The sequence below is a fragment of the Megalops cyprinoides genome, chromosome 19 (genome assembly GCF_013368585.1).
Source record: "Megalops cyprinoides isolate fMegCyp1 chromosome 19, fMegCyp1.pri, whole genome shotgun sequence".
NCBI classification, from domain to species: Eukaryota; Metazoa; Chordata; class Actinopteri; order Elopiformes; family Megalopidae; genus Megalops; species Megalops cyprinoides.
Window position 1 is genome coordinate 16,260,733 of NC_050601.1, and position 27,801 is coordinate 16,288,533.

At 42.5% G+C, this 27,801-nt stretch overlaps 1 protein-coding gene across 1 annotated transcript; it reads left to right on the top strand.

The window, feature by feature from the left end:
* The first annotated feature begins 182 nt into the window (after positions 1-182).
* Positions 183-26,642, top strand: LOC118794234 (formin-like protein 1). Its single transcript, XM_036552443.1, has 26 exons — positions 183-701; positions 10,563-10,646; positions 11,897-11,980; positions 12,145-12,218; positions 12,430-12,513; positions 12,793-12,918; positions 14,574-14,685; positions 15,104-15,180; positions 15,539-15,632; positions 16,756-16,830; positions 17,145-17,255; positions 17,608-17,757; positions 18,229-18,330; positions 19,238-19,487; positions 19,721-20,041; positions 20,284-20,408; positions 20,763-20,968; positions 21,543-21,777; positions 22,213-22,281; positions 22,372-22,452; positions 22,690-22,819; positions 23,141-23,304; positions 23,864-23,965; positions 24,091-24,198; positions 24,874-24,988; positions 26,357-26,642. The coding sequence occupies exons 1-26, from the start codon at positions 543-545 to the stop codon at positions 26,449-26,451; spliced, it is 3,333 nt and encodes a 1,110-aa protein (XP_036408336.1). The 5' UTR covers positions 183-542; the 3' UTR covers positions 26,452-26,642.
* Positions 26,643-27,801: the final 1,159 nt, after the last annotated feature.

Below are 27,801 nucleotides of genomic sequence, written 5' to 3' on the forward strand. Positions count from 1 at the left end.
AAGATCCACCCCCCCCCCCCCCCCCCCCCCGACACATACACACCCCTGCCCCGCTCTCTGCTTCTGACTTTCTCTTACACACAGGAAGCCTGGCTTCTGTTCTTCTGCTTCTGTGGTTAGGCTTCGACTGCTCTGATCGTGTCAAACTCAAGCTCATACTCCTCCCATGTGGCTTCCCCTCTGTATGCTAGCTCTGAGGTAATCACGCTACACGGAGTGCTGCGACAGCTTGTGTTTTTGGGTTTTGTTCTCTTTGGGTGGCTTTTTTTGTACTATTTGTGCTGTGACCTTAGAGAGTGGAGGTAAGGAGGAAGATGCTGCTCCACTCTTTGCTGTTACCCCAGGTTCAAGTAGATATCGAGAGCTCAATGGCAGTCACCAGCTCCTGTGCTCCTGTGGTTTGACTGGATTTCAAAGGCCTTTTTTTCTGCAGTCCGGATTCGCTCCTGTGAGAGAGACCAAAGAAGGATTTTCTGGCGGACTGCACGTGGATTCGCGTGAGTGAGGATTACCTGTGTCTGTGAGGCCTGAAGGGACCGCCGATGGGTAACGCTGCCGGGAGCACGGAGCCGCCCTCCGGGCAGGAGCCCAGGAGCACGGTGGCCGTCCCATCGCCATCGCCCCTACAGAAGCAGCCGGCGTCCCCCAAACTGCCCATGCCCGCTGAGGATGAGCTGGAGGAGCGCTTTAACGTGGTGTTGGTGAGTTCTGAGCAGGAGTGGCACAGCAGGGGCCTCTCACGCATGTGAACATGCCATACATATACGCACGCACGCACGCACATGCACATATACACACACAGTCTTCCTGCAAGCTTGAGGAGCTGTTTGGACCAGAATACAATGCTGCAGCAGCTATTGTACCACTGCTACCATGAATGTAAAACACACACACAAACAGAAAATATATCAGGTCCTTCGTCATCACAAACCACACCAAATGGTTTGCATGGATGGATTGGCTGTGGTGAACAGTTGGGTGCTTTGCACTGCACAAGAGAACTTGTTTTTATACTTCGCTAAACATCATCACTGTATCTAAATATACCAAATGAGTAGAGGGAAAGGAGGTGTTACAATAACAGGATTTGTACGAAAGTGTAAAATTTCTGTGTAAGTAAGAGCAACAAAGATAGTCTATATAGTTTCACAGAACAGGCATATTAGCAATATCCTTGATGATAGTACTGTTTGGAATACATGTTTTCTATTAATTCAACAGATTCAATGTTAGTGATTGATAATAAGTTCTTCTGAATGACAACCAAGTAAAAAAAAACTCACTAGAGTTTTTACCATCACCATCACTAGAGTTTCTAGATTGACCCCCCCCCCACCTAAAAATGTTTGGACAGAAATTTAATTATTGATGAAACAAAAACCAACAGAGATCTACTCAGAAACAGAAAAATGAAATCTTGTGAAATTGTGAAATGATTAGCATAGCAATCATTGATTTATTATTGCAAAATTTTGCAACATGTCTTTGCCAAGAGTGACAAGAAAGGGTTAATGCCTGGCGCAACTTCACAGATACGCAATTCAAACTTATGATTCGTTAGCAATACCCGTTGAGTGTCGACAGGCCTGTAGTTCCTCTTTGTTCCTAACTTAATGAAACAGATCTGTGTTTCTGAACTCTTGATACTGGTTCTATGAGGTTAAAAGCTTTGGTGATGAATAGTCATTGTTCTGTCACAACTTTGAGACACTCATGGAAATGCACAGACTCATTCACGGTTTATTGATTAATTTTGCATTTGACAATGAGCTTTTTAATGAGTCCTTCACTACTGTGTTCAAGCCAGCTTTAATCATCCTTTGGCTCTTTTTCAACAGCAGGAATAAAAGAGCCCATTTCCTCCTTTTGTTGCACAAAAATAAATAAGGTCATCCTCTGCATGTAGTTGACAGAGGATTAAATACAACTAAATGAGTCAGGCCAATCAACCCAAGCAATGTGTGATGTTCTCCTTACATCGATGTGGTGTAAAATCAGCATTACCAATATTGAGTAGCAATACAGCTGGTGTTGAAATACAACACACTCTGATCTCTCCTTGTCTCACATCAGGTTGTAATCTTTGTGTAGCTATCTGTGTTTCTGTAGGAGCTATCTGTGACCCCCCCCTCTCTTTTACTCTCTCTTTCCCTCCTTCCCTTATAGACACACACATCAGGTTACAATGTTTGTCCGACTACACCGTGGTAAATTCTCCGTTCTTGAGTCTGGTATTTGATGTGAAGTACTAAATTAATTTCTGCTCTGTTTCATTTTTTCTCTTGTGGGAGGTCTTGCGCAGATATGCTGGGGACAATGCTTCTGACTGGCACATGAACCAGCAAAAGGGGTTGCTGGTTTGTACTTTTGGTGGTCTCCCTGTCAAACTAGAAAATGTCACGGACAAAAAAGGCTCTAAAAATTAATGATCAAATGTCAATTTGCATGAACCTCAGAGCGATCTTTGCAAAATCATTAGGCCACCCTGTTTAGCTTCAATTTCTGCCTTTTGCCTACTGTGTCTGTGATGTTATATAGAAATCCTCAGGATATGCTATGAGCATGAAATGCCTGGTAGCTTCGGAAATGAGCCTAAGTGCTCCAGGAGCAGAATCTTGCATGCTGTTGTGACCATGAGGTCATTTGGATTCCCACATATGGTGTGGATTTGGTTCCTCTTTGCACACCCTGTGCAGTGGTGCTTTTTTCACATGTACACGAGACTGGATGTTGTGCTTGCTAAGATCCGGTTTTGTGGGAGCATCCTCTTTTTTTGTAAATGTAGCTCTGTTTTGGTTAATGAGGTCATAGGTACATTATGGGCAGCAGTGTAGCATAGTGGTAAGGCGCAGGGCTTGTAACCCAAAAGGTTGCTGGTTTGATTCCCAGGAGGATGCTGCCGAAGTTTACTTACCTGAATTACATTATGTAACAGCTGTATAAACACATAAAATGCAAACAGTGGTTAGCTATTTAAGCTGATCTGGATAAGAATGTCCACAAAACAAATATAATTTAATCTACACATTTAGGTTAGTAGAATCACCAGTTCATATTTAAAACAGGACTGACAGGGGAGTGGTAGTCTCTGTCCCTTCCCTTTTCTCAGTGCCCTTTGTGCAGCAAGACATTATGGATTTTTTCACATACTTGCTGCTAACACTAAAGATCAAGGGTGTGAGATCTGCAGAATGCAGACTGTAAGTTTCAAAACATAACTTGACATAACTGGATATACATGAATACCAACACAGATTTTGAATGACATTAACACCAATACAGCCATTGGCTTTCATTGGCCTCAGCTTTGCAACCAAGTCTCAGGAAACCAGTTTTTCTATAGTTTTATGGTGCACATAATGTCATAATAAACAATAGCTAACTCCTATATCTTTCAGTAGCTGTCTCAACTTGATGTAATTAGCAAGCTGGGCAAGGTAGCAAACAAACACACAGTAGTACTGCCTACATAATACAATAATATGACATACCCATGTACTATGCATGTATGCAGTATAAGCATACATTTTCACTGCCACAAACAAAACCATTTGTTAGCAAGTTAGCCAATAGGAAGTTGTTGGCTGACAGTGAAAATGAAACAGAGATATGTCTAACCACTCCATAATGTAACCATTCTGCTTCAGAGCACCAAATGAATACTAGCCTAGAATTTACCTATATATAATACTGGCTGTTTTAAAAAGCCTCACATCATCACCTTGTTATTGCAAATGAATTATGCTGACCAATGATTGAATGGTTTGAACATCAGATGATGACAACCTAATCTTGAAAACTCAGAATAGGTATGCAGCTATTACACCTCAAATCAAAAACATGATCCCATGTAATTATGACCCCATTGTTGCTCAGGTAAATGACAGCTTGGACAGATGGATGACTCTCCCCCTCACATTAATTGGCAGAATCAGTTTTATTAAAATGAATATTCTCCCCAAATGTTTATATTTGTTTCAATCAATTACTCTTACACTGCCACCAGCCTTTTTCTCCAGCATGAAGAAAGCATTCACAAACTTTATCTGAAATAAAACATGGTCAAGACTTCGTTTAACACTGCTATACCTACCATATCATAGGGGTGGGCTCCAGATACCCAACCTTTTATGGTATTTTAGGACAGCTCAGCTTAGATTGGCCTTTTCCAGGTTCTCTGACCCTTCCAATCTACCATGGGTCCATACAGAGAAAGATAGTGCCAGAAGACTAACTCTGGATACATATCTCTACTCTGACTCTCTCAGAAGGCTTAAGCAGAACACATCTAATCCATTTTTCCACAATTTCCACAATTACAGCTAGGTATGCATCACAAGCCATGTTTAGGGAGCCAATAGGGTTATCACAATTTTCTCCCATTTGGGGTAACACAATGTTTACACCAGGTAAATCAGATCCCGGATTCAGGCTCTGGGCTCAGACAGGATTACAGAAGATATCAGACCTTTATAGAGATAACACCCTTTTGTTCTTTGAAAATCTTTAAGAAAAATTTGGGATCCCTCAAGCTCATCTGTTCAAATACAGTATTTTCAAATACGGAGTTTCATTCGCTCTAGGATTCAGTCACATCAATGCCCTGCTTTAAGTATCATTGAAGAACTGGCAACATTAGACCCCTATGTTAAAGGAAAGATCTCAATAATATACAGGAAATTGATAAGGGCATCTACAGAATTCTCAAATTATAAAAGAATGGTGTGGATAGAGGATCTTCGGATAGATATTACAAAGCGGGAATGGGAAAAGGCTTGTACCAAGCACAAACATTCTCTATTAATAATAGATTTAAATTGATCCAATATAATTGGCTTATGAGAACGTATGTAACTCGAAACAAAAAACTCGAACGAAAAACTCAATAAATTAAATCCTAATGTCCCAGACAGTTGTATAGAATGTAGAACAGAGAAAGGAACCCTATTTCATTGCATTTGAAAGTGTAAACACATACAAGACTTTTGGAAAGTAATAATCGACACAATTTCCAACATCATCCACAAAGAAATCCCTGTACGCCCAGAGATTTGTATTCTTGGTCTTATTCCAGAAGAATTGGCCCTAAGAAATCATGAAAGTAAGTTGGTAAACCTTTGCCTATTACAAGCGAAGCATCTTATTGCTAGACATTGGAAAAGTGTTTGATGTCCATCTTTGAACCTTTGGATTCATGAGCTTTCTTCTTGCATAGCGATTGAAAGGCTTACGTATACAATCAAACAAAAAAAGTTATATCTTTCATAAAATATGGGATTCATTTCTTACATTTTTAGAATCAAGACCTAACTTCTTAAATTTGACATTTATCAAGTGAAAGTGTACCAATTTCTTATTATTTGATGTTTGTTTGTGATATTTGTTTTTTTTCTTTCTTATTTCAATTGATATGCAGGCATGTATGTATGCATTTATGCATGTGGGTATATGTGTATATGTATACAAGTTATTTATTTTCATTATTATTATTATAATAATTTTGTAAACTATCATTATTGTTTTTATCTACACCGATGGCTCAGAGTTCAGGGGTGGGCAGGTGGGAAGGAGGGAAGATGTTTTGAGGGAGATTTGAATGATGCAACCAACCCATTTTGGAAAAGTGAGGTATCATGTTCAAAATTAATAAAGATATGATACAAAAAAGAACAGGTGTGCAACGTTGACACAAAGTGAGTGTGCAAGTGCGTGTATCCACATGCACACCACCGTTGACCACCTTCACAGATCCTGCCACTTCCTGCCTGCCCTCTTGGAAATGCGGAAATAAAGTATTAGTTCCCTTTTCTCAATGGCCAGTTCTAATATTTGCACAGAGGACCTCAGACAGGCAGAAGTGCAGTCTTCCAGTTAGAGATGTGTCTTACTGGCGGCCTGTCAGCCCCAGTATTTTCATTTCACCAATAAAAGACTATAGTATTGTCCTGCTATTTTAGGAGATAGAGCTTTGCAGACGCTTTGCATCTGGCCTGCGGCTGATACATAACAGCTGCTGCTATTTTCAGAATGAAAACCAAAACCTGAATATTGCTTCATGAAAAAGGTACCTGCATCTTTCAAATAGAGGCTGTGTTTTCTGCATTTTCTCTGCATTGCGAGTCATGGTCTTTTCTCTCTTTAAATGGTCATACTCTGCCTATTGTGTGGCCCTTCTGACTGTGTGTCTTGATCTGCAGTTATTTTAGAGGGGGCATGGATACTGAGGAACTCAGTGATCAGTAGAACCATTTAAGTGTCTGACAGCCAGCATAGGAGACCCGATAGCCTATACCTCTCATTAGCAATTTGCAATTACTCATTAGATCCAGTCAAGATATATAATAACAGTGTAATAATAACTTCAAAAGGTGGCCTGGCATTCTGCCTGCTTGAAAAAAAAAGCTGGAGGTGGAAATAGTTTTACTGACATCATTGTCCTTCCTCACTAATGTTGGAGAAGTGAGTATTATTGTATTGACGTTTCACAATTGCATCACATTTTGTGTCATCCGTCATGTTTGCCTGGAGTATTTTTAGTAGATAACAGCAGGGTTCTGTGATTACTTGTGAGTAAATGTTAAGTAAAATGTCTCTGTCTCTAAAATTAGTTTTACAATTTGATCTTTAGAGATGATTTATAAGATGCTTACATGTAGCCAACAAATCACTTAGCCTGCTCGCTAGTTAGATACCTAGATGGCTATTTTCTGTACATCCAGATATCTACTGTTCTTGGCTAGGTAGCACTGAGGTTTTCAGTCGTGAATCCATTTGGATTATTGAAAACACCAAATACAAATAAGATACCTGAAAAGAAGAAAAGCTTTATCTATTTTATCTCTTTCAAAGAAACTGGCAAACAAAATAACTGTGGTGTGTTTGTGTTTGTGGTCAAATGGCATCTACACTAAAACAATAATAACCTTACTTGGTGGCAGTATTATTATTAGTATTATTATAGTAGTATTTTTATTATAGTAGTAATTTTAGTAGTATTATAGTATTATTATAGTATTTATTATAGCATTAATAGTATTTTATTATAACAGATATTCTGAGTTGAACCTTCCCTCATAGCTTATCTTTTAAAATATTTTCAAAATAAAACACAAACCTGTATGTTATGGGGGGCAAGCTCAATCTGATGACAGGATGTTCCTTTAGGCCGAAAGTGAGACACACCTACCTCAAAGAGGGCTCCACCCCGCTGACAGGAAGCAAACTGAAGTTGTGCTGTATGCTTATGTATGAGTGCGTATGTGTGTGAGTGCGCATGCATGCAGTTCAACTGCTAGAAAGGCACTCCGCCCTATTTAAACTGACACTTGCAAAAGTAAACTTGTGCATACCAGGGTGTTTTTTGACGTGTTAAAATAAAACCACAAACTGCCTTGCGAACAACACCCACGAGAACATACATTTCATTTAGTCCACACCCAATAAAGTGGACCCCCAGTTCAGTGGCACTAGTGTCCCTGATTGTAAACCAACTTCACCCCGCCCCCCCCCCCCCCCCCCCCCTAGACAGGGAGCACACAGGTTGCCTCCTCCAGGAAGCCTATGCTAGTGTGTATGCTCCATCAATTAGGTCCAATGAATTACTGATGTGAATTTGATGTTCATTTGTTAATTAAACAACTATGTTAACATAGATCTATCTATCTATCTATCTATCTATCTATCTATCTATCTATCTATCTATCTATCTATCTATCACACAGAGCCAAAGTTTTGTTGTTCAAAAGTAGCGAAATTTATGCCATCATGCCATTGTAGTTAGTGTTTTGTAAATCCTCCTCTGGCATGGATTACACTGACAGCACACTTCTGGTGAAATTCTGGTGCTTCCAAGGGGGATTTTTGACCATTCCTCTGGGCAGAACTGCTTTTGGTTACCCCAATATTTTGTTTATCAGTTGCAAACTGCTGTCATGACATTAAACCACAAATATTTAATTGAATTTAGGCCTACAGATTGACATGACCAGTTGTATACATTCATTTCGCCCAGAGTTAACAATTTCTTCAAGGATTTAGATGAACACTTTGGATCGTTGCCACAAAAAAGTTGTCTTACGAAAAGTGCATTGAATAGAGTTAGGCAAGTAGCTATATATAGATTTCGAATCATTAATGCCATAGTTCAAATATGGTGCCCTTGTGGGAAACATTGCCGCAAAGGGAATAACTTTTGTCATAAGGCACACAGCTTTAAACTTCTGCCATCAATTTCCATCCACCAAGATTATATTGTCACAAGGTTGTATTGCCACAGTTTTTACCACTGAGTTGTAAGTACTGCAAAAGTTTTAACTGGATTTTGCCTTCAATATTTGAACCACTAACAGATTTATCCCTAAGCTTTTACCACAATGTTAGAGGGGGGAAGAATCAGAGTTCAAGGACACCAGATATAGTCTGAATAGGTGGGTTTTGAGTCTGCCCTAGAAAATGAACAGTGACCCCTCTGCCCTGAGTGTAGTGGGGATGCACTTGCGTTCACTTCCTGGGAGGATTACCACTGTGCCAGTAAGATTAAATTTCTTAACAATGGACAGAGCTGTGGAAAATGGTTGATTCAGCATTTAGTGAATTCATTCATAAGCATATCCCAACTTTTACAAGTCAAGATCTCTGCTTTAGAGAGAGCTCTTTGATTTTAATTGTGACAATGTGTACACTTTCTGGATTTCTGATGTATGTTGCGTCCTTTCACACCAAAATGAACCAAAAACATTCAAAGGCTTCTATACTGACCCAGAAGCTTCTACTGAATTTCCAGAAAGTGGGGTGTTGGTGTAGGCTTGTTTTTGTTATATTTTATTCAAACAGTTAGATTTCAATTGAAATGATTACTTAAAGCTGTGACCCTCATGTTTTCAGGGAAAAAATATTTGTGAACATGTGACAATGTGCTATGCAGTTAGGGGTATGAAAAATTATGAAGGGCATTGTACATTTAAACCCCATGTGTAGGGGGTTTATATGGGTTAGGTGTGATGTGAGAGACAGAGGCCGCCTAACATATTCATACCCTTGATAAAATGTACCAAAGCACCAGCCAGCCGTTGTTTTTAGATCACATTAAGTGACAGCACATTCCGGAACTGTCATAACACTATGCAAGTAAAGGAAGTGATACTTGGGCGTTTCCTCCCCTCCCCCAACTCACGCACACACACACACACACACACACACACACACACACACACACACACACACACAGAGGCAGGCACATTAAGAAATACAGCATTCACTCCTGCCGGGGTAGTCACTTCTGGAAGCTCCTCCTTTGCTGGATCGTTTAGAGGACAGCCTCTGATGGACTGCATTGGGAAACTTCAGACATTGTTCTGACAGCGCCACTTCACAGTGCATGACCAAACTCTATAGCACACTTACCACATGCCAATAAATCTAGCCAACACCATTCTTTACTGCTCACTGTTAAAGTCGGCATCAGTCTTTATTACTCACTGTTAAATGGTCTGTGATTTATGTTAGTTGTATTTAAATGTGCACTGCAATAAAAATGTCTGCAGTTTTTAGGGCATAGTGTCCAAGGCATATATTTGTTTCTTAGTTTTAAAAAACTGACACATTGATGAATTGATTTACCTGAAGTGAGAGACAGAAAAGAGGTTTTATATTCAGGCGATGTGTTTTATTATATGTCACAATATTTCCAGGCAGCTGAAGGCATTTTCACTTTGATAGCTTTGCTATCAAGCTAACCGGCGATCAATGATTAATGTCTCTTTTGCTTTCACGGTGTGCTTGCATTGTGGGCACAGAGTTATAAGGCAGCATGTTTTTGAAGAAACAGTAATGTCTGCCAGCTTTTTTTTTTTTGTATATTGATGGATAACTTTTCCTGATGATACCAGTCATACACATGTGTTGGAACTGGGCACAGGTAAGCTTATGTCCCTGCTCTGTTGGTCCTAAACTCAAAAGTGCCCTTGCAAGTCAGACTGACCAGTACTAAGCTTGGCCCTTTATAAAAAGTGATCTGCATGCCCACCTGAAACCCTGTAAATGGCCCTGATACTAGTTTTACCATTCCTTTCATAAAATTAAAGATGAGAAACACAGTGAATTAATAATCTAATGCACTAATTCTCAATCCTGCTCCTGGGGCCCCCCTGCTCTGCACTGAACTCATCATTGGCACTTTTGATTAGCTGAGCATGTTAATCACACTAATCAGGTGTGTTTGGAACAAGGATAGATAGAAGATATGCAGGGCAGGTCTCCAGGAGTAGGATTGAGAAACGCTGATCTAATGGATCACTGCTAATAACCTAATCTATAATAGTCTAAAAAAATTGAAAATGTCTAAGGAAATAAATTCCACTGTGAGCACGAGAGAATGACTGAAATGTTCAGTGTGGCAAGAGGTGAAGCACACCATGCACTTCAAAATAAAACTCCCAATTTAAAATGATTTGGTAGGCTGAAAGCTGAGGGCTCAAATTGTCAAACCAAACAAACAAAGTTTTCATTGATTCATTATAATCATTGAATAGACTGTTAAGACCCCTAAAACTTCCCTTCCACAGAACTCCATGAACCTGCCGCCGGACAAGATGAAACTACTGAGTCAATACGACAATGACAAGAAGTGGGAGCTGGTCTGTGATCAGGTGAGTGTACCTTTCCTAGTGGCTATTAGAGTGGTGAACCTAAGCAACTCAAGAGCCACTTTCCCATTATTGTCAACCAGAAATAAGTGACAATGCTACACACACATACATACACACACTGTCACACCACAGTCTGACAATCACCATTTATGCTATGTAGCATACAAACTTTACAGCATTCCTACTCTTAAATGTCAGTGACTAAACTTATGAACCCTATGAAAGAAAATATATAAATGTAATATTGAATACATTCAAAAGATGTTTCAAAATGGGGTGGCAGTGTAGTTGTAGTTGTAAGGATCAGGACCTGTAACTAAAAGGTTGCTGGTTCAATTCCCTGCTGGGGCACTGCTGCTGTATGCTCGGGCAAGGCACCTAACCCAGAATTGCCTCAGTAAATATCCGGCTGTATAAATGAATACCATGCAATAAATGTAACCTATGTAAGTCGCTCTAGATAATGACAATAACATAATGTAAAATGTATATTTTCATTCGTATTTAGCTGTTTGTTTGAGGTACTCCATATAATGTGGGTGGTTCTGTCATTTCCAGGCACGCACTCTACGTTATTGCGTGTGTTTGTTGTCTGACATATGTTGGCGTGTTCCTAAGCACGGCGGGTGGGACACAAGCAGGTCACATCCTGCGTGGGCCCGGCTCACCTCAGCGTGCAGTGCATTAGCTGCACTCTACCTGCAGCCAGTGCACTCCGCTGCAGCTTTAGTCAATATTGTGCGCTACCATGGAAACTGCGGCGAGTCAGCTGTCTTCCTGTGACAAGAAGCTGGAGCACTGTGTACATTGCAGAAAGCTGCGGTTCGAACAGTTGCGGACGTTCAAGAAGAAGGGCTCATCTCAAGCTCACCCTCCCCCGTTGCACACGAAAAGCCATTTTACTGCTCCGGCGAGAGACATTAATGCTCTCTGCAGGTGTGGGCGATGGGGGGTGTTAATTTAGGAAATACACTTCATTTGCGTGAAAAAAATGTAACACAATATTCATAAGATTTTACCCCTAATAAAAGGAAACTCACATGACTCCCCTGTGACATCCCCACCATATTGTAGTTGATATGCATGCACATCAGCAAGTCAGAATAGTGTAACAGGAGGTCTACATTACACACACAAAATTAATTGTACATTTGAATGTGCAGAGTAGCACAGTAAGACATTTGTGTTTCCACAGCTGGTCCTTGTAGTGAGTGTGTGTCATGATGTGTCTGTAATGTCTGTCTCTAAAGGAACGCTTCCAGGTGAAAAATCCACCCTCGGCCTACCTGTCAAAGATCAAGAGCTACCTGGACCAGGGAGGGATTGGCAGCCGAGTCAGTGTCTTTCTCATTCTTCTCTTCCCACTGTGCATCCAAGAAAAAAACATCAATACTACCACTACTACTACTACTACTACTAATAATAATAATAATAATAATAATAATACTGTGGTGTCTCTTGCTCTCTGACCTTACCTGTTTGGACTCATTTTGCTCAGTTTAAAAGGCGGGTCCAGGAATCTACTCAGGTCCTGAGAGAGCTGGAGATTTCACTCCGGACCAATCACATCGGGTAAGGGCAATATCAGCCACTACATCGCCAATTAATATTGAAAATGTTAAACATAACAGTAAAGCAACCCATTACACTCATAAATATGCATCCCCAGTCCCATTCTTCAACCCACAGCCTCCATGTGTCTAAATAAAGACTGGCAGCATCTCAGATATCTGTGAATGTAGGTAGGTAGCCATTGTTGTAAAGATCTAACCATCTTCCACAGCTGGGCCCAGGAGTTCCTCAATGAAGAGAATCAGGGTCTTGATGTGCTAGTGGACTACCTGTCCTTCGCCCAGTGTTCCCTCTCGTGAGTAGCCCCGACACTGCTCACTTCCCTGTGACACCCTACGATTTAGCAAGCACAGGAGGATTCCCAAATGGTATTCTCATAGTGGTCTACAGTTACCAGCAGACTTGACCAGGACCAATCTGCAAGCTTTGGCAGGAAAGCTATCCCAGATACTAGCAAGCTGTCAGTACCTCTTGTCTCAGGACAGATGGGGTTTTCTGATCAGGATCTTTGTGTGTGTGTGTTTGTGTGTGTGTGTGTGTATGTGTGTTTGTGTGTGTGTATACACATGCGCAGGTTTGACATGGAGAGTGTGGATAATGGGTGCCTGTCGACAGAGAAATCAATTGAGGACTTGACTAAGAGCAGTGGAAACTCGCCCACCCACAGTGTCTCCAAAGCCACCCGCTCCCTGACTGTCCGGTGAGTCCTGCTCTGGCACCTCCCTACAGAAGCGACTTGTCCCACCACTCAAAGATAGGGCACGCACTTGATAGGTTTATTGCCTGCGTTCCCACACACAGTTTTCAAGGATGCACGTGTAGATTAGTTGCTTTGATGCCAGCTAATCACACAAGTGTACTTGATTAAATCCTCATATTTTTACTGTTATTTTTTTATCCATTTCCTTGTACTGTGTGGTATGTGATTGGGCCGGCTTCTTTAGTGTGTTTCTTTGATCTCAGCCATGCCAAAGGTTCTGTATCACTGCACCATGTGCAACAGATCTGGCTTGGAGTTTCAACTGTTTGAACTGAACCGTGTGTTCCTTCCGTACAGAAATAAACATCCAACTATTTCTCCATTTCAAATAATGAATTTTAAAGACTGTGAAAAAGTTCACTATTCTGACTTCAACGGCCTGAAATAAATAAATAAATTCAAGTAAATTCATAAATGAATTCAAGTAAATATCCAAAACACAAAAAAAAGTTAGATGCAATCAACAAAGCATTAGATATCCGGCATTTCCGAACATCACACCTCCCTGGTGCTTGTGACCATCGAATGACACTCACGTCATGCGTTATGCCTGTGCTTGTACAGCACTGCATGCAGACCTCATGTGATGCATACATTGTTCACATCGCTCTGCTGTAACTTCCTCATTAGCTGTGCTCACTGCCTGCGGTGGCACGCTAACAAGGAGGGTAGCTATGCGCCTTAATCTGCAGGCTAATAGCAGCTCCTCCGTAGGGATAATGGGTGAAAGGGTGGGGAGGACATCATTATGTCTTTTATTATGCACATCCCCCGCATGGTGCAAGTTGGATTTTGCCCACTGATGAGGTTTTATGCTTTTATTTTCATTAGATAAATGGCTGGTGCTTTTAATTTGGCATTTTATGTGTTTTAAATTTCTTTTATGTGTTACTTTATTACAATATTGTATCTTTGTACATTTCTGTCATTTATTAATTAAATTGTACTGTACATTCTTTTTAGATTATTTGTTCATGAATGTTTTTATTTTGTTTTATTTTATTTTACGTACATCAGGTCTCACTTGAAAATGAGATCTCTATCTTAATGGGATTCACCTGAATAAATAAAGGTTAAAAATAAAGGTTATAGTTAGTCAGATTCCATTGGAGATAGGTGCACCTCTTGTTGTTGCTGATTGTGATGTTGACCGTAACCATGACTACAACCACAGACTGCAGCTGTTTTCTAGCAATTGTTTTTTTCTCCGCATCCTCCTTCTGCATCCTCCCACAAACGCAGACGCAAGGACATTCGCAGTGACCATGAATCATAAAAAACTGAAAATATAATTATATAATCTATAATTATATAAACTCATCTGTGTATTGTCATCTGAAATATGTGAGTGCAAGTGAGGCAAAAGCACTTAAACACTCGAGTGTGTGATTACCAATTTAGCATTTTGTATGCAAAGGTCAAGATATGTTTCAGGATTTTAGAACTTTGTTTTGAGCTTTGCATTTTGAAATTTTTTTTTTGATGACCTTTCTTTGTCTTTTGAAAAAAGACAGTGAAAAAAAATGAAAAAACGCTCTTCCTCTCCCTCTGCCTCTTTCCCCTGCGTCTCTCCCCCTGTCACGCTCCCCCCGCAGGCTGAACAGCTTCGCGCAGAGCAGGAAAGTGCTGCGGAACTCCCGCGTGGTCAGTCAGAAGGATGACGTGCATGTCTGCATCATGTGTCTGCGCGCCATCATGAACTACCAGGTGCGGTGCGTCCCCGCCGCCCACGCACCCCTCAGCACGGGCAGAACACACACCTGCGCACATCACACTTTCATAGGAGACTTTCCGTGTACCATCTGTGTGTATGTGTGACGTCTGTGTGAGTATAGTGTGGTAACTCTGTGTGTATTGTGTGTGTGTGTGTGTGTGTGTGTGTGTTTTTAATATGGAGTGTGGCATATTTAGATACAGAGTGGGATAACAACGTGTATGTTGTATGACACATGTGTAGGGGACAGGAGTTGTACACAGTGACAGTGCTGTGTGTGTAGAGGACGGGAGCTGTGCACAGTGACCGTGCTGTGTGTGTAGAGGACGGGAGCTGTGCACAGTGACCGTGCTGTGTGTGTAGAGGACGGGAGCTGTGCACAGTGACGGTATTGTGTTCTCTCTGCTGCAGTCTGGGTTTAACCTGGTGATGACCCACCCTCGCTGTGTCAATGAAATCACTCTCAGTCTCAACAACAAGAACCCCAGGTAGGACAGTCTGATTTGTACACCATTGCTGCGGAATTCAGATGTGTATGCTGAGCTTGTAGATTGAATGTGTATATATATATATGTATATATATGTATGTAAATATATATATATATATATATATATATATATATATATATATATATATATATATATATGTGTGTGTGTGTGTGTGTGTGTGTATTTTACCATGTGTTTTAATTGACTCGGTGCATGTGATTGGTTTTATTTGTGCATTATGTGGGTCATAGATTGGCTGCATGTGCCTATGACTTGTGTGTGTTGTGTGCATGTGTGTGTTTGTGTGTGTTTGTATTGTGCCGTTGGAATAACTCCATCCCCTGCTTTGTCTCACAGGACCAAGGCGCTGGTACTGGAGCTGTTGGCTGCTGTGTGCCTGGTGAGGGGAGGCCATGACATCATCATCTCTGCCTTCAACAACTTCAAAGAGGTCAGACAGTCAGGGTATTTTACACAGCCAGGTCTTCATGGAATTTGTTTTTACTCTATTCACTAGTTCATCCACTATTAAGCACTGCCTCTCCCCACTTTGGTTGAAATTTTCATAGACTACACACGCCATAGACTACACACAGGCATAACATTAACTTCTTGCCTCTGAGATCCAGCTTTCCACATACCCCCCTCTACATCCATGTTTGGGTATCTGCTGGCAGCTTGAAGTACAACATTATGCAGAGGGAATGTGTGGGGAAGAAGGAGCCACTGTGAACTCTTGTACACACACACACACACACACACACTGCAAGTCATGCAAATTAATCATTGATATTTCTCAAATTGCTCTGTATTATTTGCAAAATAACCATATAACAAGAAGCACACTGTAAGTGGAAAGACACTGATTAAATTTCACGTAATTTAAAATAAGCAAATCAAACTTGATCCTTTTGGCCTCCACTACAACACAGAGGCTGGTATATCTGATCAGACGCCTTTTCCAACTGTTTCGGTGGAAACCGTCCATCCTGTGGGCTACTAAAAGCCCATTCTGTAATGTGTGGGTAAACAGTCATTAAGTTGCACTTTATGTTGTAACCATTGGTCAACCAGCTGTTGGTTGGGAAAAAAATGCAACAGTGACCCCAGCCCACCTCCCAGAACCTTTTATGTGTCAGCCCTGAGCTTTGATAAACAGGGACAGTGTTCCTGTGAGTCTCTAAGAGCCACGGTATAATGGACGTTAATGGCTGACTGAATTTTCAGTTAGTTGATGAAGCTTTGGGATAGACTTACCCTTGTGTCAGGGTTTTGTCTCTTGGATTTGTGTGTTCGTGTTCACACGATTGTTCAGACCGAGATTAGGGAACAGGGTTTGTTCATGTGCTCGCATCAGCTAAAATGTCTTTCAATGATTAAATATAAACCTCCAAACATGCACACGAGTAAGTAGTTATGAGCTGCGAATCCCCCAATGAAACACTCAGCCGATGTCAGAAAACAGCTGACCTACGATTGAGCAGACTGAAATAATTTACAACACTGCCCTCATGTGGATATCAGTGTAATTGAGGGCAGGCTTGTAATGGACAACCTGTTTGTGCCTTCCCCAGGTGTGTGGTGAGAAAAACCGCTTCGAGAAGCTCATGGAGTATTTCAGAAACGAGGACAGCAACATTGACTTCATGGTGAGTGGACAGATAAATGGGAAATAAAGACACACATGACTCACCATAGTCAGCCAGCAATTACGCAAAAATGTTATCTTCACAGTTGAACTTGCAATTGCAAGGTTCATATATGTAATTGCTGTGTATTTATAACAAAGTTACAGGGTACATGTAACGTTACTTCTTAGCCTATCGCCATGTTCTTGTTTAATGCTTAGAGTATCTTCAGCATAGGTTACACTGAGCCCCCCCAGTAAGGCACTATCACTAGGCAGAACAGTGACACTCTGTCCCTCTGTCACCGTCTTTCTCATCCCTACCTGTCCCCGTAGGTCGCCTGCATGCAGTTCATCAACATTGTGGTCCACTCGGTGGAGAACATGAACTTCCGTGTTCACCTGCAGTATGAGTTCACCCAACATGGCCTGGACCAGTACTTGGAGGTGAGTGCCAGTGTCAAGCACAACACAGCAGCCACACGCCTAGCCCTCATGAGAAAAATCACATGTTAATCACTAAATATCAGGATGCTGTATTTTGATAAAAGCTGAATTTGAATATTGTTTTGAAGAACATATTCTACAGTCATACATAGATAGTTGATGTATTGTACATTAATGAAAACAAACTGTTTTGTATGTTTATAACATGCTTCATATAATTGCTGTACAAAGTGTTTTTATGGATATTTAGCATTTATAACTTTTTACATTTACATTATACAGTGAATAATGGCTAAAGTTACATGGCTCTAAACCTTGTGTGTGTGTGTGTGTGTGTGTGTGTATGTTACAGAACCTGAAGAATACCGAGAGTGATAAGCTGCAGGTGCAGATCCAGGCTTACCTGGACAATGTGTTTGATGTGGGAGCACTGCTGGAGGATGTGGAAGCCAAGACCAGCCTGCTGGACCATACAGTCGATCTGCAGACACAAAACGCAGAGGTAACCCCACCTACCTTAATACATTACACTCACTCATCTTCATACAGCACACTCACTCTCCTTCATATAGCATATTCATCTTCACACAGTACACTTACTCACCTTCACCTTAGTAGGATCCCATTCAGGCAGTGCCACATATACACCTTTATGCAGCACACACACACACTTTAATGCAGTACCACACAACATATTTCCATGTAGTAGATACACAACTTGACATAGAACACGTACACATACATGAAGAGCAGGTACTCAGACAGTCTCTCTTGTTCTCAAAGTCTTAGTGAACACATGACACAGAGGAATATAAATGCTAGAGAGAAAACTAAACAAGTGACCGAGAGACATCAAATACTGCTGGACTCCATTGCGTTGCGCACAGCTATAGACAATATACACACCCGCTCTCAGATGCACCGTTTGGTTGTGCCCGGGGATAACGAGAACCTTCTCTCGACTGTGCCGCAGCTGAGCGCTCGCCTGCAGGAGTGTGAGAACCAGGCCGTGGAGAGATTGGCGGAGCTGGAGACACAGCTGATGCAGGCCACCAAGGAGGCAGAGGTGCTCAAGGTAACGGCAGCTTTTAATGGAAGCTGAATGAACACATGCAGATATTTATACTGAACATCACTGAGCTTTACCAGGCTATTATGTAGGTGACTTTTTTTTAATTCAAATAAAGCAGTACTCATCATCTCAATGGCAAACTGACAGTCTAAAATCTTACTCTGATCCTTAAACATACCATATTTCTCTCTTGTACCCGGAAAAGCTGCTCAGAGTAACCCCAAGGTTTGCTTTAATTGTTACATGTAATTGTGTTTGGATTTGGACTTTTGTTAAAGCATTCATGCATAAGTATATACATTTGTGTATTTCTGTGGGTAGACATAAATTGTGCATGAGTGTTCTTGTTTGGGTATAAGTGAATTGTATGTGTTTATATATCTAGGTATACATGTATTGCGCATATATGTGGGTATATCTGCGTACTCATGTATAGTGCATGTGCATGTCTGTCTGTCATGCATTGTACAGTACCAGTCAAAAGTCTGAACACACCTACCCATAGAAGGGTTTTTCTTTATTTTCACTATTTTCCACATTTTAGTAGAATAATAGACATTAAAACTATGAAATAACACAACTGGAATTATGCGGTGACCAAAAAAAGTTCTAAATCAAAGCAATCTTATATTTTAGATTCTTCCTAGTAGCAAAAAATATTTTATTTTATAAGTTTTTTTTTTTTAAAGAAATTCATACATAGGCATTGACTTCACTATATTTGTCTAAGGAACAAATTTCAAGGATTTAAGTGTTGGTCTTTAGATAAAAATGCGTTTGAATGCATGTTTACCATTATCTTAATCAGGTGTGTCCAAACGTTTGGCTGGTACTGTACATGTGTATGTGCATGGGGATATGTGTGTGTCTCTGCATACCCATCTGTTGTGTGTATTTGTGTGTGTGTCAGGAGAGCCTGCGGGACTCATGCTCCCAGGTGAGTGCCTTGCAGCAGAAGCAGCGTGAGCAGGAGCTGAACCGGGAGAGAGAGAGGGACAGAGAGCGTGTCTCCCAGCCCTCCTCAGAGCTGGAGCTCAAGGTGCAGGAGCTGCAGGACCGGGGCCTGGTCCGCCTCACGCGCTCTGCCTCCGGAAGCCTGGACATCCAGGTGATACCCGTCACCATCACAGAGCCTGCCCCCCCGCCCGCCACGCAGACAGGTGAGCCCGCCCCTCTGCATCCATATTTACAGGACTGCCCCATGACACGTGTGTGATTTTAATGTAATGTTGTGAGAACATTATGCATTGATTTTGAAAAGGTAAAGATCCATTTGAACAGTGCACTGATGAAGTATGAAGGCCATTGTCAGTTAATTAATTCCCGTTAATTCTTAAATTAGATGGGCTTACAGACCTCACCCATTTTTTTTTTTTGTTGGTCATTGATGTAGCTCCAGCTGTTGAAACCACTCCGCCCCCTCCTGCTCAGGATAGTCCAGCAGTCCCTCCTTCCTGTTCAGCCCCACCTCCTCCCCCACCCCCACCCCCACCCCCTCCGCTGTCGCCCAACTGTGCTCCCCCTCCTCCTCCTCCTCCTCCTCCTCCTCCTCCCCCACCTGGATCAGGACCTCCTCCACCCCCTCCCCCACCCGGTGTTGGGCCTCCCCCACCTCCTCCTCCACCTGGCAGTGGGCCTCCCCCGCCCCCTCCTCCACCTGGCGGTGGGCCTCCCCCCCCACCAGGAGGCCCTCCCATTGGAGACACTGCTGCAGGTAAGCAGGCACACCCTTAACAACTGTAGCATCTTTCTCTCTCCTCAGAAAATGTTACTCTTGTAACACCCAGCTCCTGAAGAATTTCTGTATGTCTTAAAGTACTGAAGTACTGAGTACCTTAAACGCATCGCCATCGGAATTGATTGAGCCTAGTAACTGATGCGTTTATGGTAAGTCTTTAACAGCTTAGATGAAACAACTACATCTGAGCTCAGTGCATGCTGGCTGTCCTCCCACAGGGCCTAAAGGCAAAAAACCCATCCAGACCAAGCATCGCATGCCTCTGTTAAACTGGCAGGCTCTCAAGCCCAACCAGGTCACAGGCACTGTCTTCAATGAGCTGGATGATGAAAACATTCTCGGGGTAAGCCGAAAGTGCCGTGCTTGTGGAAAGAGTCTATTTCCCCTAATGTTCCTTTTCCTTGCCTCTCCATCTCAGATTGACAAGTTCGATCAGGCTCCTTTATTGGCGTGACAGAAATAGCCAAAGCATGCTTGACCAAAAGCAAAAATATTCTAGAAAAATAAAATGATGGTCTTTTGTAAATGGGAGACATTGGTGAAGTTGGTGATGATTATATAGGAAAGCACTATTAGTTTTTGTGGCTCTTGGCCTCTCCAGCCCTCAGTTCCTCCTCTTCCCTCTCTGTCTGTGGGTGAGTCTGTTGGTGGCAGGTCTGTATCAGAGGGCATTCACTCTCACCCACTTCCTTCACAGGAGCTTAACATGGATGCTTTTGAGGAGCAGTTTAAGACCAAGGCCCAGGGCCCCCCGGCTGACCTGGGCAAGCTGAAGGTCAAGGTGGCGCAGAAGAGTGCCCCCAGCAAAGTGTCCCTCATTGAGTCCAACAGGGCCAAGAACCTGGCCATCACCCTGCGCAAGGCGGGCATAAGTGCCCCTGAAATCTGCACTGCCATAGAGACGTATGTGCCCTCTCACTGCGCTCCTAATCACAGCCACACCTCACTGTGCAGCGCTGCATAAAAGCTTATCTCAATCTCTTCACCTCTCTGTCCTCACCTCTGCTTTATTTCCTCTCCCCCTCTGAACTCGCCCTTTGTCTGTTTCTTGGTCCCTCGTGTTTGTCTCTCTACCTCTCCTCCCTCGCTGTCTTTCCTCCTTCCTTTCAACCTTTATTCTCTCTCTTTTTCCTCTCAATCTCTATCGCTCCCATCCTTTGTGCTCTCCCCTCTCTCTCTCTCTCCCTTTTATGTTACATGACATTATTGTCATTTAGCCAACACTTTTATCCAGAGCAACTTTCATTGGTTACAGTTTATTTATTTTTACAAAGTTATCCATTTATACCGCTGGATATTTACTGAGGCAATTGTGGGTTAAATACCTTGCCCAAGCATACAGGATCAGACTGGCAACCTTTCAGTTACAAGTCCTGCTCCTTAACCACTAAGTTACACTGGCATCTTTTCCAATTTTTCCCTCACCCTCCTCTCTCCATCCTTCTCTCTCTTCACCTCCTTCCCTCCTTTTGCGCAGGTATAACCAGCAGGCCCTGAGCCTGGACTTCCTGGAGCTGCTGGAGCGCTTTATCCCGTCCGAGTATGAGATGAAGCTGATCCAGAACTACGAGAAGGAGGGGCGGCCGCTGGACGAGCTGTCGGAGGAGGACCGCTTCATGATGTGCTTCGGCAAGATCCCGCGCCTCTCGCAGAGGATCAGCACCCTCATCTTCATGGGCAACTTCCCCGACAGCGCCAAGCGGCTGCAGCCGGTCAGTCTCAGCGCTACCCCTCACAGGCACCGCTGGCAGACAGCAGTCACTGTGCTAGGCACCCGTATTCACAGCAACAGGACGAGCATGACTTCATATGAAATTCAATGCCAAACTGCGTTCTGTTTTTTTTAATGCTTTGCAAAAGCCCTTATTCAGATTGCCTTTCATTACTTCCCTCTTTAAAGTATCGTTTTTACATAATAATGTTTGTTCTTTCTTCAGAGGAAGTTCAGATTAAGCAAACCTATCATGTCTCAACAAAGCACAGACCCTCAGGTCACCAGTCTAGTACCATAACTTCTATTCTACATTACTGCCCTATTATACTGTAATTCTGAAACACAGAAAGAGCTGGGCACACTCATAAATTACAGAGGAAATGAAACACGGCGAAGAAAGGACTCAACATAATTATCTTGGTTTGTTTCCCAGCAACTGAATGCCATCATTGCAGCATCGATGTCCATCAAGTCCTCCACAAAGCTGAAAAAGATCTTGGAGGTGAGGAATCGCTCCATCAGTCCAATGCTCGTGTGTTTCAAGCCAGCCGGGTGCAGAGTATAAGCATGTATGTTCCCTCTTCTCTCCCAGATCATCCTGGCTTTTGGGAACTACATGAACAGCAGTAAGAGGGGATCAGCATATGGGTTCCGCTTACAGAGCTTGGACCTGGTGAGCTCTATCGAGGACAAGATGGCCCTTGCACCCCTCCCCGAGAGAGGAAGTGATATCACATCCACATTTCATGATTGCATTATGCATTGTTGCGTTACGTTCGAACACCACAGATCAGCCTGGTTCCATTGATCTCACCAAAGTTATGCAACCCCTGTTATACACACACAAGTGGTCAATTGTAAATGCTCTCCATGCGGGTGGCTAAACCCTCTTCCTTACCTGTCCCCTCAGCTGCTGGATACGAAGTCCACAGACCGCAAGCAGACACTGCTGCACTTCATCGTCAACATCATCCAGGAGAAGTACCCCGAGCTCAACTCCTTCCACTCCGAGCTGCACTTCATGGACAAGGCTGCTCAAGGTACATACAGCTGCAACACCGCTGGCCTCTTCACCTCCGTCTGACTCATTCCATCTTCCAATGACTTCTCTCCTCCTTGCAGTCCAGTGAAGTTCTTTCCTTATCTGCCACTGATTTCAGAATCAAGAGGACATACTGTATACAGTTTTCTTTAATTGGTTATATACATCACTGCTTTTTCAATGCTTACTGATGAGACGTAATAGCTGTGATTTGTGTTATAGAATGAGAATAAACGTATCGTGTGTGTGTGTGTGTGTGTGTGTGTGCGCGCGTGTGTGTGCGCGTGTGTGTGTGCGTGTGTGTGTGTGTGCACCTCAGTATCACTGGAGAGCCTCCAGCAGAACGTGCGATCCCTAGAGAGGGGCATGGAGATGGCCCGCAAGGAGTTCCTGGTTCAGGATGACAATCTGGGACTGAAGGAGTTCATGAAGACCAACAGCGAGGTCCTGGACGTCCTGGTCAAGGACTGCAAGACTGCTCAGGTCAGCTGCCACTCACCCCAGCTTTCTTACCACACAAAAACACACTCACTACAGAACTCACCTACCACAACACTTACCCTTGCTATGTTAGCATGTATAGACTTCAACACCCTCACTAAAGGACTCACCACAACACACTCAACCCTGCTTTCTTACTATGTATAGACTATGACACACTCTCTATAGGGCTCACTTGCCACAACACACACAAGCTTTCCTACAACACACTCAGCATTGTACTTGCTTACCACAACCCACTCATCCCAGCTTTCCAACAAACCACAGTACACTCACCACAGCACTCTTTGTAACAAACTAAAAGCACAGCACTCAACAGTGCACATGCAATTGGGGGTATCACTCAAGAGGGCACTGCATTGATTGTAAAGCTGTTGTGTATTGGCTCTGGGTTAACACAGTGTCAGGACTGCATGTATTTTCTCATGAGAATGTGGGACTGCACTAGCCAGTTGACGTCTCTGTACTGATGCGTGGATTAAGTGCAGGACCAGAGAGAGCACTGACAGCCTGACTGCTCTCTCCCCCCCCCCCACCCCAGGAGGCATATAACTCAGCTGTTGAGTACTTTGGGGAGAACCCCAAGACCACCCCGCCCTCCACGTTCTTCCTCGTCTTTGTGCGGTTCATAAAGGCCTACAAGGTGAGGACTCACCGTGAGCAGTTGGGTGTGTGTAGGGGTACATAGTAAATATAGCGTCATTTTCATGTTCTTTTTACTGTATGTGCCTGTGTGTGTGTGTGTGTGGCTCCTCCACTCACCCACAGCAAGCCGAGCAGGATAATGAGCAGAAAAGGAAGCAGGAGGCTCAGGCCAGCGAAGACCCTGGCGAGGTGCCCCCCTCCCCCAACAAGACGGCGGGTTCCAAAAACAAGGTATTGGCAAGAGGGAGAACATTGTAAACTCTGGAGGACACATGAGCTACCTGTTGAGTGACAACCAAGTAGGAGAGGAGAGCCAAGCATGAAGGGACACAGGCAGCATTCAGAAACACACAATATGAAATAAAGCTTCTTAAAAATAGCCCTGAAGTTTCTGCATTATGGGGAATATTGTCCCTTTTAACACATACACAGTTTTTTACATTCCTACAGCCTTGTTATGTATGTTACATATTGTTAGATAATGTTACATATTACAGCCTTAAGTAAGGAGGGAGCCAGTGTTATTGGTATATGACCTCCTACCCATACTCACTCCTGTTGCTCTCAGTCAGATGTCTTATTCAAGTAGGAATTTCAGTGTTCACCACGTGTGGTATATATAAGTAATTTTATTAATTCCTATTGAAATAATATAGTGGCTCTGTCCATTAAAAGCAATGGCTGAATTTCATGAGAGCCCTTTTGTAAAATTCAGGTATAATTCTGTATTCTGTGCAGAATTCTGTATTCTGACTCCAGTATGCCCGTGGATGTCTATACTCTCAGTAAAAGCACATGGGATTGATCGGCGCAAAGCACATCAAATAGAATGCTGCTACCAGAACATTCCCTCTAACATCAATCCTTCTGAGGGTGTTTGACTGACTAGAGTTTGACCTCCGGCAGGCACCCATGATGCCCAAGCTACCCCAGATGGATCTCATCGCCGAGCTGAAGAAGAGACAGGTTAAGCCTCAGGTCAGGGAGGGCAAGGACGGGGCCATTGAGGACATCATTACGGGTGAGGAGCAGGCAACAGCCATGGTTTCGCAGGGAGGAGGCTTTGCCTCCTGCTTTAATGCCTGTTTTAATCCAGCATTTCCTTGGTCTTGAGGGATGCACCAAGTTCGTTGGTTTAACATCCAGCTGAGCTCTCAGTTTATTAAGTTTGATTGAGCTATTAATTCAATACCGGTATGGATCTGACATCTCGTAACAAGTATCTACTGTTCAGTCATTGTTACCAATATGAGCTGTTAAGCCTGTTTGCTTCCCTGGAAGGACACAATTAAAGGTGCTCCTGTTAGTCATGTCTGTTCATTTTATGCCCTTAAATGAATTAGCAACACAGACAGGTATTCAGGTTTATTAAGGTGTTGGATTAAATGTTCAGTGGAGCCTTGAACAATAATTGAATTACTAATTACGTTTAATGGAGACAGCTGGCCTGCATTTGTTCAAGAGGTAGGTATTAAAAAAAGACAATGTTCAATAAAAGCAAAATCTTTTTAGTAGCTCAAGCATGCTTCCAAGAGCATGTGTCTGTCACAAAAAATGTACAGCAGATTAAGGATGCCAAATAATATCATAAACATCAACTGCTCAATCAAACCTAGTCACATAAGAGAAAGCAACATGCATTGTATGCATACAGGACCAGGGTAAGAAAGCTGCTTTCAAGGATAAAATGAAATTTAGGCAGGTACAACCCATCCACCAATTCAGGTGTAAATCATAAAGCCTTAAAACCTGGAGGACTCTGGTCTTTAGGGGCAGGACTCAGAAGATTGAGGAGCCTTCTGCCATGCTGATCTTGCTTATACTGTGTGTTAAGATATATCCATTGCTGTTGATTGTTTTTTTCTTATTCATTTTATCCTGAAACCAATGTGCAGACCATTTCCCTCTTCCTCTTTAGCATGTTTCTTCCTCCTATCTAATCAAGATTGCATTATGCATGGTTCCTTTTAACTAAGTTCACTCTTTTTTTTGTTCACTCTTTCCTCTCTTTCTCTTGTGTACAATATATTCTCCTTCCCTACCACTTATAGCTCCCTACCACTTTAGGGGGTGAAGCTAGAGTCTGCAAAGGGAAGGGAGTTATGGTGTGGTATGGGTTTAGGAAAAATCCACTTAATACTGCAGTTCAATATAAAGATCAATGGATCATTCGAGGGGAACAAGAAATAATGGGGTAGGATGGGGAAGAGTTTTGCAGTGACACTGTGGCAACTGTGAAACTGACAGGTATATTTTGTAGGTCAGTCACTCATCACTGATATTCCTGATGTTGCATCTCCTACTGAGAGGTGTCCTTTGTAGTCCCAAATGCATTCTGGGAAACATTTCTCTCAGGCCTTTTGGTTCTCAGTCTGTCCTCTCTCCCCAGACCTGAAGAACCAGCCCTACAGACGGACGGATGTAGGCCCACGCAATGCCAAGAGACCCAATGGACAGCAGGTCTCCTCTAACACCTCACAATGAAGCTCCTGAGTGTACGAGGACAAGCACCCACAGAAGTACCAAAAGCATGGCTCTGTTCCCTGTACATGCAGGCGTAAATAGATTGACTCTGTACATGATATGGATTGAGAGATTGAGAGTTCACATCATTCTAGAAATTGCCAGTGTAAAGCAAGGATTTTTCTACAGGCACACAATATATGGACAAAATCCCCCCCCCCCCCCCCCCCCAACACACACACACACACTTCCTCCTATCAGAGAGAACAGGGTCTGCAGTACAAGTTCTCTCAGGGAAAGGGGAGAGTAAATGAAGATTACACTCTTCAGGGAAGATGGATCATTAAACCTACACCTATCCAGACTGCAGGTCTGAACCCCCAGGTGTCATTTCCACCATCAAACACCATGAACTAATGAGCACTGTCAGATTCGAATAGTGGATTTGGCTTAAGTTCACTTTGGCTAATTACTTGTACATGCTTTATCATCGTAGCTTTGAACATTTTCTTGTACAATGTACTTATTATGGACAGTGTAGGCTTGATCTGACCCAAGTGAATATTATCTACTTAAATACATTTAGAAGGAGACTCTGAACAGACTCCCAAGAACACAGAACACTTTCTGGCCTCCAATGTTCCCTGTCTTCTGGTTTCAGTTAGTACAGGGATTGTTATTGCCTGGATAGGTGGAGCAGAGGGAACGAAATCCACTTTTCTGAATTCTGCTGACATGAGCTGACCCCTGGATTCAGTAAATGATTGACCTTCACTTTGAAAAAAGACTGTGCTGTTGTATTTTTACTAAAAAGCTGCATTTGCATTTAAAATCAGTTTGGCAGAGGTCCAGAACTTACCAAGAGTAACACCTGTATTTATCTATTGAGTCAAAGATAAACATTGAACGAATGAGCCAATGTCAGTGGTTCAGGCCTCGTTGCTGTGGAAAGACAGACAATGAGCAGAGTAGGTGTAGCGAATGTGCTGGACAGAAAATACATTGTATTTAGACAGTCTTATACATACATATAAAAATTATTCTGTATAAAACCTGCAATAGCCTGGATTTCAGTTCTAAGGTCTTAAAGTGCATATGTGGTAAGGAAAAGTCCTGGATTGTTTTTTTTTGTATAGTATTATAATTTTATACATGTAACAACTGCAGTATATATTTTCAAAACGTTTATTCATTCTTACTCAAGCTGAATAATTTTTTATACTGTGATAGAATTTGTCAGCCATTTATGGATATTATCTTAAAAGACAATAATGCAACATTAACTTTGTTTTCCCTTGTACATTAAAGTAGCCAGACTTACGAACATCAGAGTGTACTGTTTCTGTCAAACCTACAGAAAGTGAAGTCTAC

What these genes read in the sequence shown, in the direction of transcription:
- LOC118794234 (XM_036552443.1), top strand. Translation starts at nt 543, where the DNA reads ATGGGTAACGCTGCCGGGAGCACGGAGCCGCCCTCCGGGCAGGAGCCC. An exon ending in GCCTGGACCAGTACTTGGAG is followed by an intron (nt 17,256 to 17,607) that starts GTGAGTGCCAGT and finishes TGTATGTTACAG; the next exon opens with AACCTGAAGAATACCGAGAG. An exon ending in TGCAGACACAAAACGCAGAG is followed by an intron (nt 17,758 to 18,228) that starts GTAACCCCACCT and finishes ACTGTGCCGCAG; the next exon opens with CTGAGCGCTCGCCTGCAGGA.